Below are 11,127 nucleotides of genomic sequence, written 5' to 3'. Positions count from 1 at the left end.
CAACTACCTCATCCCCATATTGTTATTCATTTTGCTCATTTGCACCCCAGTATCTCTATTTGCACATCCTCTCTTGCACATCTATCATTCCAGTGTTAATACTAATTGTAATTATTTGCACTATAGCCTATTTATTGCCTTACCTCCATAACTTGCTACATTTGCACACACTGTATATATATATTTCTGTTGTATTTTTGACTTTATGTTTTGTTTTACCCCATATGTAACTCTGTGTTGTTGTTTTTATCGTACTGCTTTGCTTTATCTTGGCCAGGTCGCAGTTGTAAATGAATACTTATTTTCCTCATTAAAATGCAAGTCAATTTATAACATTTTGACATGCGTTTTTCTGGATTTTTTGTTGTTAGTCTGTCTCTCACTGTTCAAATAAACCTACCATTAAAATTATAGACTGATCATTTCTTTGTCAGTGGGCAAACGTACAAAATCAGCAGGGGATCAAATACTTTTTTCCCTCACTGTATACACCTGTTCTGAAATGCCCCAGAGTCTGCAACAACACTAAGCAAAGGACTCCACCAAGCAAGTGGCACCATGAAGACCAAGGAGCTCTCCAAACAGGTCAGGGATAAAGTTGTGGAGAAGTACAGATCAGGGTTGGGTTATATAAAAATATCAGAAACTTTGAACATCCCTCGGAGCACCATTACATCCATTATTAAAACATTGAAAGAATATGGCACCACAACAAACCTGCCAAGAGAGGGCCGCCCACCAAAACTCACGGACCAGGCAAGGAGGGCATTAATCAGAGGCAACAAAGAGACCAAAGATAACCCTGAAGGAGCTGCAAAGCTCCACAGCGGAGATTGGAGTATCTGTCCATAGGACCACTTTAAGCCGTACACTCCACAGAGCTTGGCTATACGGAAGAGTAGCCAGAAAAAAGTCATCGCTTAAAGACAAAAATAAGCAAACACGTTTGCTGTTCACCAAAGGCATGTGGGAGACTCCCCAAACATATGGAAAATTAAGCTTTTTGGCCATCAAGGAAAACGCTATGTCTGCGCGAAACCCAACACCTCTCATCACCCCGAGAACACCATCACCACAGTGTAGCATGGTGGTGGCAGCATCATGCTGTGGGGATGTTTTTTCATCAGCAGGGACTGGGAAACTTGTCAGAATTGATGGATGGCTAAATACAAGGACATTCTTGAGGGAAACCTGTTTGTCTTCGAGAGATTTGAGACTGGGACGGAGGTTCACCTTCCAGCAGGACAATGACCCTAAGCATACTGCTAAATCAACACTCAAGTGGTTTAAGGGGGAAACATTTAAATGTCTTGGAATGGCCTAGTCAAAGCTCAGACCTCAATCCAATTGAGAATCTATGGTATGACTTAAAGATTGCTGTACACCAGCGGAACCCATACAACTTGAAGGAGCTGGAGCAGTTTTGCCCTGATGAATATGCAAAAATCAGAGTGGCTAAATGTGCCAAGCTTATAGAGACATACCCCAAGTGACTTGCAGCTGTAATTTATGCAAAAGGTGGTTCTACAAATTATTGACTTTGGAGGGGTAAATAGTAATGCACGCTCAAGTTTTCTGTTTTTTTTTGGTCTTATTTCTTGTTTGTTTCACAATAAAACATATTTTGTATCTTCAAAGTGGTAGGCATGTTGTGTAAATCAAATGATACAAACCCCCAAAAAGTCAATTTTAATTACAGGTTGTAAGGCAACAAAATAGGACAAATGCCAAGGGGGGTGAATACTTTCGCAAGCCACTCTAGGTTAGGCTATTTGAGTTAGGCTATTTGATCGGTAAAACCTGCATAATCATTCCATTGTCATACATTTTATCTTCAACCTGTAGTCTACAGAAAAGGTCACATACTCTTTCTACCACATCCTAAATCTGCTGCATGATTTATGTTAGATACGTTTTTTGACTGAATGTTGTTTGGAGCGCTGCAGAGATGCGTCACTCCAACAGCACACTGGAGAGGCGCGCTGGGAATGGACAAGCAAACTATTTTGCGCCCCTGCCTTTGACAAAGTGGGCACTGCTTATCAAAGGGCGGCATCAGCGTTCACCTAAAAAGCCCATAGGCCACTGGTTGAGAGAAATTGTCATTGTTTTGGGGCAGAATTATGTGTGGTTTTATGTGTTGTTGTTGGAGGTGCGTCTTGGTCAGTTTAGTTCAGAAAATGCCGCCTTCGTCAATCTGCCCATAGGCTGCGGCCTAATCCTGCCTAATGAGCCGGCCGTGTGTCCCACTCATACATTTCAACCCTGTTAGGCTAAATTATAGAGAAAATTAACAAAATATCAGTGTTCACCATTATGTTAGCTCAGCCAAATTTAGGCTCCAAATTTCCACTCTGTTAGGTTCCACCCTGTATGGAGTATGCACCTAACAGGTTGGAAAATGCACCAAAAAAATGTACGTGCCTGAGCTTGACCAATATGAATCTTTTTCTGATAGAAAAATAAAAAAATAGAAAATATATAATCAGCTGGCTTAAAACGCTACAGGTTGAGAGCCAAGTTGAAGCAAAGCTTCCTGGAGTCTGCTGGGCATGTAAGTGGGTCCTGAGGAAGGTTAAGAACATGATGCCTAAACATAGAGAACAATTAAGGCGACAAACAGCATGACATCTGATATGACTCTGCTTTACATGGCTCTTCCGTGATGCAGGGCTTGTAACCAATCTGTGTTAGCCCTCAAGGCTGTTGAAATGTGTGATAAATAGGCCTGCAGGTTTAACACTTGTTATAAGAATGTGTAGCCTTCATAATGCCTTAAGGTTTACAATTGGCTTCCTCAAATATTTGTGCAAAAAGATTGTGCATAAGTGTGATGCTGCTGACTGAAGAACTTTTCAACTTTAAGCTCTGCAAGTGAGTACTGTAAAAATGCATTATTGTTCAACGTAATTTGTGAAAGGTGTGGAAATAGCTTTTCATCAGAGAGGCATTTGATTGATTGCATGGAGTATCTCTATAATTCATGTTTCTATAAATTTTTCAGACGAAAGCCCTTGCTGGATGTCATTTAAAGTAACAGTACAGTGAAAATCTCACTTTTAAAAGTTCCTATTCTATTAACTCATACCCAAATAATGTTGTTGACTCATCCATAAATTTGGAGAAAAAACACTTCAAAACCCCATTTCAAACTTGTATCGCAAACAGACAGTTTAAAAAATATTGATGAGGATGCTGGCCAATCAGTGTTGTACTCGCATTAATATTTGTAATGACCGGTATACGTCCACACCATTCTGTTGTTGGGGTACGCCCACACCATTCACAGAGAAGCTGCTTTTTAACATACTTAATTAAAACATTTTGGAAGGAAAACTATTTAACTAATATTTTAATTAATTATAAGTCATATTTCATAGAAATCTGGAAACACTGGACAGTTACTTTAAGCCACCTACCAAACAATCAAGATTCTTTACAGAAAACTGAGATTCTAAATAAAAAGGTAGCTAAAATGCCAACATGAGTTCCTAGACATTGTAATTAAATGCTTTATAATTTCAAAAAAATATATACTACTATATGTTAATCAGTAAAACATTTAATTTGATATATTTATAGAGTTATGTTAGAGGTGTCAAAGAAGGGTTGGAGTTGTAATCTCTATAAATTGAGGTTGATTTTTTGCCTGGCCAAAAAGTTTACAAAAACAAACATTCAACATTCTCAACATTTTGGAATAAAATAGCAAAAGGTTTACATTTGTACGTGATAGAAAATGTACTGCAATTTAAGAATGACACATACACTATTATAAACCGAATCATACGAGCCCTGGATGCTGATTGGCTGAAAGCCGTGGTATATGAGACAATATACCACGGGTATGATGCAAAACGACTTACTTACTGTTCTAATTACATTGGTAACCTGTTTATAATAGCAACAAGCCACCTTGGGGGTTTGTGGTAAAGGGCAATTATACCACAGCTAAGGGCTGTATCCAGGCACTCAACGTTGTGTGGTGAATAAGAACAGTCCTTAGCCATGGTAAATTGGCCATATACCACACTCCCTCTGGCCTTATTGCTTAATTATAATACATGTTCCCAAAACATTATTTCAGAACATAATCATTCCAACAACTTGATCATCCATGTATATGCTTGTGTTGTGACTAGTTTGAAAAAGAAATAGCAAGAGGCTGGCAGCATAGCATTGTCTTGACAACAGAACATCCATCTTCTCACTTTGGAATCTGGATACTGGCTGCTTGGTCAGTAGCTCAGGTCCAAAACTTCCTTTGGTCTAAAGATGCACAAAAAGACCACATGAGTGGAAGATCGGAAGACATAACCCCATATTTTCATATTAATTAATACATTCTACTCAATAGTGTTTCAAGTAACAAGCACAAGTGATCATCGCTATACTCTTTAGTTGTCTGAACAGTGACTAAAGGGTATGTCGAACGGTTTCTTGTACTCACTTGCAGGCCTTAATGTTAACGCAGATGGTCCTCACGTCATCGCTTGTGCTAAGCTCCTCAATCAGCACCCACAAGTGTTTTTTCACCAGGACTTTACACAAAGATTTTAGGAAGCCAACATTATCGCAAACGGACAATAGTGTCTGCTTTAGCTCCTCCTATTGACGAGAAATCATCATCAACATCAGTTGACATTTTCAGAGAAATATCACAGTAAATAGTAAATAGTGCAATTTCATGAAGAGACACTCTTATGGATTGTAATGCTATGGTAGCTACCGGGCTAGAGGAAGTGGGGATGGATTCCTTCACTTTGTTCAGTGCCCACTTACACACCCAGCAGGTTCCCTTTAGCTGTTGCTCCTTTGGAAAGCACAAACAGACAAGAAAGGACATGTTAGAACAATTATAATCATCTGTCGCTGTGCCCTTGAGCTAGGCACTTAACCCTAATTGCTTCAGGGACTCTGTACAATGGTGATCCTGGCCGTGACCCCACTCCCTGCGGGTGTCTCGGGGGTACTTGGGATATGCAAAAAAACACATTTCCATTACATAATTTATTTAACAAGACAAATATAAGCAACCCCCCCCCAAATTATTATTATTACTTAAATTATGGTGTGATGTATTCAGTGTTATGGTTGAAGTACATTTGAATATGTATTGTCAGGTTGGACAGTAGTTTCTTCAGTCAATGTATGTCTTTAGTTATATTTACGGCTATGGTTAAGTTCTGTTAAACAGTAGGAGGTTGAGTATTCCAATAGGAAGTTGCAGAAATGTCTACACTTTCTCTTAGTTCATAACATTTTGACCATAGCATACTATTACCATGTGCTTTCCCGGCTGTGCTTCCACTACTTCCTGGTCATCAGGGTCAACCTCTTGGCATTGCCCATGGATCTCCCAAACTGTGAAGAAAAATGATACAACAGTCACTCCCATGATGGGTCCTTTACTTGAATTGTACTGAAACCAAAGGTGAACTTGGAGTTGATTTAGGCCCCCCCTACCCACAGTTCCCCTTGCACCCTGACCCAATGTATGTGCTGCATATACAGTAGTTACTACTTGAGTTAACAAATGAAATCTCACCTGAACAAGCCAGCAGACAGAGGGCAAGGAGGACCAGAGATGTCTTCATGATTTGCGGTGGTAGAGATGTGAAGAGTAAAGTCGTGTTGGGGTTTGGTAAAGAGACTTAGGAATCAGACAAGCCCTTTTATACATAGAGGCCCCCTCTATCTACAGCCCCCTGTACAAACCCCCACCTACGACCTATTGATAGTACATCTTACATTGACCACAACACACAAACCTTACAAGCAGGATGTTACTTGGAAGGATGTCATATTTTCTAGTGGTTTAGTATATACTGATGAGGAGTAATCTTCATATAACCTTTTTCCATCTATCCAAAGTCTGATCTTCATTTTAATTTCATTTTAATTAGTCAATTACAGATTAAGCCATGTACTGTATGTCATGGAAAGAGCAGGTGTTCTTAATGTTTTGTATACTCAGTGTATGTTTCCAGCAGAATACACCACACTGACATATTGATTCCAACTTGTTCAGCTAGCTTACAAGTGGCACATTTAGGGCTATATCTACTAAGCTAACATATGGAGTTGTTTTATGATAGTAATAATATGGACCATTAGCTATTTTAATTTGTATTTTAGGATACCTGTAGGTATATTAAAAACATTTACAAATTATTTGATGAAGAATTACATTTGCCCTTACTTCTATTAGCCCATAGAAGCGCATTGTATTACACAAAAATACATGGCAAAATAAATAAAAATGAAGTTTGTTTTGAAGTGTCTGAAATGTATCTGAGAGATATAGGAAAGCTCAGGATAACATCAAGGACAAAATTTTTTTTCTTATTGTTGTTTGTGGATCACTCCAGAGAACGCGTTTCCACTGATCCAGAGTCCAATGGCGGCGAGCTTTACACCACTCCAGCCAATGCTTGGCATTGTGCATGGTGATCTTAGCCTTGTGTGCGGCTGCTGGCCATGGAAACCCATTTCATGAAGTGCCCGATGAACAGTTATTGTGCTGACATTGCTTCCAGAGGCAGTTTGGAACTCAGTAGTGAGTGTTGCAACCGAGGACAGAAGATTTTTTACACGCTACGCGCTTCAGTACTTGGCAGTCCTGTTCTGTGAGCTTGTGTGGCCTACCACTTCTCGGCTGAGCCGTTGTTGCTCCTAGACGTTTCCACTTCACAATAACAGCACTTACAGTTGACCGGGGGCAGCTCTAGCAGGGCATAGATTTGACAAACTGACTTGTTGGGAAGGTGGCATCTTATGACAGTGCCAAGTTGAAAGTCACTGAGCTCTTCAGTAAGGCCATTCTACTGCCAATTTTTTGTCTATGGAGATTCCATGGCTGTGTGCTCGATTTTATACATCTGTCAGCAAGAGTGTGGCTAAACTAGCCGACTCCACTAATTTGAAGGGGTGTCCACATACTTTTGTATATATAGTGTATATCTCCATAATGCATACACAATATACAGTGCATTTGGGAAGTATTCAGACCCCTTCACATTTTCCACATTTTGTTACATTAGTCTTACTCTAAATTGGATTAAATTATTTTTTCCACTCATCAATCTACACACAATACCACATAATGACAAATCGAAAACAGGATTTTAGAATGTTTTGTAAATGTATTAAAAATACAATACAGAAATACCTTATTTACATAAGTATTCAGACCCTTTGCCATGAGACTCGAAATTGAGCTCAGGCGCATCCTGTTTCCATTAATCATCCTTGAGATGATTCTACAACTTGATTGGAGTCCATCTCTTGTAAATTACATTGATTGGACATGATTTGGAAAGGAACACAGCTGTCTATTTAAGGTCCTACAGTTGACAGTGCATGTCAGAGCATAAACTAAGCCATGAGGTCGAAGGAATTGTCCGAAGACTCCGAGACAGGATTGTGTCGAGGAACAGATCTTGGGAAGGGTACCAAAACATTTCTGCAGCATTGAAGTTCCCCAAGAATAGAGTGGCCTCCATCACTCTTCAATGGAAGAAGTTTGTAACCACTAAGATTCTTCCTAGAGCTGGCAATCGAGGGAGAAGGGCCTTGGTCAGGAGGTGACCAAGAACACGATGGTCACGCTGACAGAGCTCCAGAGTTCCTCTGTGGAGAAGGGAGAACCTTCCAGAAGGACAACCATTTTTGCAGCACTCCACCAATCAGGCCTTAATGTTAGAGTGGCCAGATGGAAGCCACTCCTCAGTAAAAGGCACATGACAGCCCGCTTGGAGTTTGCCAAAAGGGACCTAATGACTTTCAGACCATGACAAACAAGATTCTCTGGTCTGTTGAAACCAAGATTGAACTCTTTGGCCTGAATGCCAAGCGTCATTTCTGGAGGAAACCTGGCACCGCTCATCATCTGGATAATACCATCCCTACGGTGAAGTATGGTGGTGGCAGCATCATGCTCTGGGGATGTTTTTCAGAGGCAGGGACTGAGAGACTAATCAGGTTTGAGGGAAAGATCAACGGAGTAAAGTACAGAGAGATCTCCGGAGAGACCTGAAAATAGCTGTGCTGCGATGCTCCCCATACAACCTGACAGAGCTTGTGAGGATCTGCAGAGAATAATGGGAGAAACTCCCCAAATACAGGTGTGCCAAGCTTGTAGCGTCATACCCAAGAAGACTTGAGGCTGTAATGGCTGCCAAAGGTGCTTCAACAAAGTAAAGGGTCTGAATACTTATGATATTTCAGTTTTTTATTTGTAATACTTTTGCAAAAAAAAAGAACTGTTTTTGATTTGTCATTATGGGGTATTGTGTGTATGTAGATTGATGAGGGAAAAAAGACAATGGGTCTGAATACTTTCCCAATGCACTGTATAATGAATGTAGAGACCCCATGCAGCCTGTGTCACCAAAAGATACACCTTGTGTATTCTACTTTTCTAACTCTCAACAGTAAGACCCCGACTGAGTTCCTAAAAAAATAAACAGGTCTACTGGTGAAAAACTAAACGCCAACTGGGAAGGGTTGCTGTCTGGGGGAGACTCAAATAAGAACTACTTAGGTTTATGTAGTGTAATGTTTATATATCTGCTTCTGAGAGGATTCTAGCTAGACTAGAGCATAACCACATTCATGACTTAGTCTGGCTGGCCTCAAACTGATATGTTAATAGCTGTGGGAAGCGACTTGCTGCACTCTCTATAAAGTATTTCAGTATGCATGCATACTACATCTTTCAAACTGTGAAAAGAGTTGTGCACGTTAAAAAAATTATCCCCAACCATAATAGTGTGGTTAGCAACACTTCACACAAATGGGTATGCTTAAATACTTAACAAGGTGGCAGTAGCACCATCCACAACCCTAAACCTAACTGAAACCGTTCAGTAATTGCTTTTATAAATTGGAAATTACAATAACAGGTGATGAAATTAGTTATCCTAACCAAAATCGCCTTGGCCCAATCTCTGAGTGATACACTGAGGTGATAACACTGATGTGTGACTAGGCACGTTCCCAAAGTATCTTGAAGCCCACCCAACACCCTCCTTTGTGGAAATGTTCAACAGTGAGAAGATGACAAGTCAGTGGTTTAACTAACAAGAAAGGAAACCACAGTGTAAAGCTGTGTGTCTTTAGAAACTCACACCAAATTGGGGGGGAACATTGTTTCACTCATGATGCTCCACCCCCAGAGTTGAGTCGTTAATATTTGTGTTTCCATTGAATACTTACAAAACATATAGACACAATACAAATACAGACACAATTCATGTTTAAAGGCACACACCCTGTAATCATTATATCTACATAATGCATTCAAAATATTGGTGCCAAGATCCCTCTCCAGCAGCAAATAGAGGACCAAGGGGTGTAATCTCAATGGAATCAAAGCAACACCAATCTTTAAGGGTGTCAGAACTCAAGTCCTCCTTACAGTGAGGGGGCATTAGTTAGATTTAAGTCATTTAGCAGACGCTCTTATCCAGAGCGACTTACAGTTACATTATTATTATATATTTTTTTTCATACCCCCCGTGGGAATCGAACCCACAACCCTGGCGTTGGAAACGCCATGCTCTACCAACTGAACTACATCCCTGCCAGCCATTCCCTCCCCTACCCTGGGCCAATTGTGCGCCGCCCCATGGGTCTCCCGGTCGCGGCCGGCTATGACAGAGCCTGGATTTGAACTAGGATCTCTAGTGGCACAGCTAGTACTGCGATGCAGTGCCTTAGACCACTGCGCCACTTGGGAGTTAGCCTCCTCTGGCCCCATGTCTGCTGCAGCGCCTCACGGTCCAGTTTGTTGAGCTTCTGTGAGCACAGCCACAGCCACAGGTCCTGGACCTGTTCTGACAGGCCTCAAACTAGAGTTGTCCCAGGGTCCGGCTGCCTGACAACCTGAAGAAAGAGAGAGAGGAAACAAATTAGAGGGACTAAGAGAGAGCCTGAGAGTCAGACTGAGAACCAATAGACTACTATAGGCCTACTGTAACTTGAAGGTTGAAATAGGTCAAAGGTCGCTGGGTGGAGAGGAGGCTGTGGAGTCCCACTGAGGTCACTGCTGGGTTCTCTGACAGGTCCACAGACACCACGGAGGGACAGACAGGCAGACACCTGGACAGCAGGACACACAGAACATACAGATCTCAGTACTGGACAGTCAGGTCACATGAACCAGATGTAGTGTACAGGGCAGATACTTGGAAAAGACCCAGGAAGCTCAACTAGCTAAATACAGAAGGACAAGGGTGATATACATTGAGAGAAACCACAAACACACCCCTGGCAAGGGTGGCTACGCTGCCGTCCATTTCCTGCCAGACTCAGTTGGGTTAGGGAGCAGTCATCCTGTGGAACACACAAAGGACCAATCAGAACCATGTTTTCTGTGCCTCCTCCTCCATTTCAGCAAGGGACCAATCAAGACCAAGATCTCATGCTATGCCCTTAACCAGGAAGTTAGTGCCTTAGACCACTGCGCCCGAGTGGCACTGCATCGCAATGCTAGCTGTGCCACTAGAGATCCTGGTTAGAATCCAGGCTCTGTCATGGCCGGCCGTGACCGGGAGACCCATGGGGCGGCGCACAATTGGCCCAGTGTCGTCCAGGGTAGGGGAGGGAATGGCCGGCAGGGATATAGCGCAGTTGATAGAGCATGGTGTTTGCAACGCCAGGGTTGTGGGTTCGATTCCCACGGGGGGCCAGTATGCAAACAAAAATAAAATAATGTATGCACTCACTAACTGTAAGTCGCTCTGGATAAGAGCGTCTGCTAAATGACTGAAATGTAATGTAAATGTACTATGTTTATCACCCAATATGTCAGTGTTGAGTTCTCAGCTTGGCCTCCAGCTTAAACATGACTAATCAACATGAATCCTACTCACAGGGGGACCATCACTACATTCGTTCCTCTATTGAAGACCATCTTGCCATAGCTCCCAATTAAGTCAAATGGTGTACACACTTTAAGATACAATGAAGATACTACCATTGTATCCTAACTACCATATCAGCACATGTTTCTTAGCTTGAATACCAGAGGCAAAGTTGTGGAACAGATAAGTGGATGACATACTTCCTTTTCAACCTGTGAAATGTTTTCACAGCTTGCAAGGCGCCTGCCTCAAACCTGTG

At 41.6% G+C, this 11,127-nt stretch overlaps 1 protein-coding gene across 1 annotated transcript; it reads right to left on the bottom strand.

Moving 5' to 3' along the window:
• Positions 1-4,082: 4,082 nt before the first annotated feature.
• Positions 4,083-5,633, bottom strand: LOC121538720 (antimicrobial peptide NK-lysin-like). The gene is made up of 5 exons (XM_041846878.2): positions 5,549-5,633; positions 5,285-5,364; positions 4,730-4,813; positions 4,451-4,608; positions 4,083-4,269 (listed from the first exon to the last, which is right to left on the bottom strand). The coding sequence occupies exons 1-5, from the start codon at positions 5,595-5,597 to the stop codon at positions 4,239-4,241; spliced, it is 402 nt and encodes a 133-aa protein (XP_041702812.2). The 5' UTR covers positions 5,598-5,633; the 3' UTR covers positions 4,083-4,238.
• Positions 5,634-11,127: the final 5,494 nt, after the last annotated feature.

The sequence above is a fragment of the Coregonus clupeaformis genome, unplaced genomic scaffold, assembly GCF_020615455.1.
Source record: "Coregonus clupeaformis isolate EN_2021a unplaced genomic scaffold, ASM2061545v1 scaf0553, whole genome shotgun sequence".
NCBI classification, from domain to species: domain Eukaryota; kingdom Metazoa; phylum Chordata; class Actinopteri; order Salmoniformes; family Salmonidae; genus Coregonus; species Coregonus clupeaformis.
Note: the sequence above shows the minus strand (reverse complement) of the source record. Positions and strands in the feature narration are given on the sequence as shown.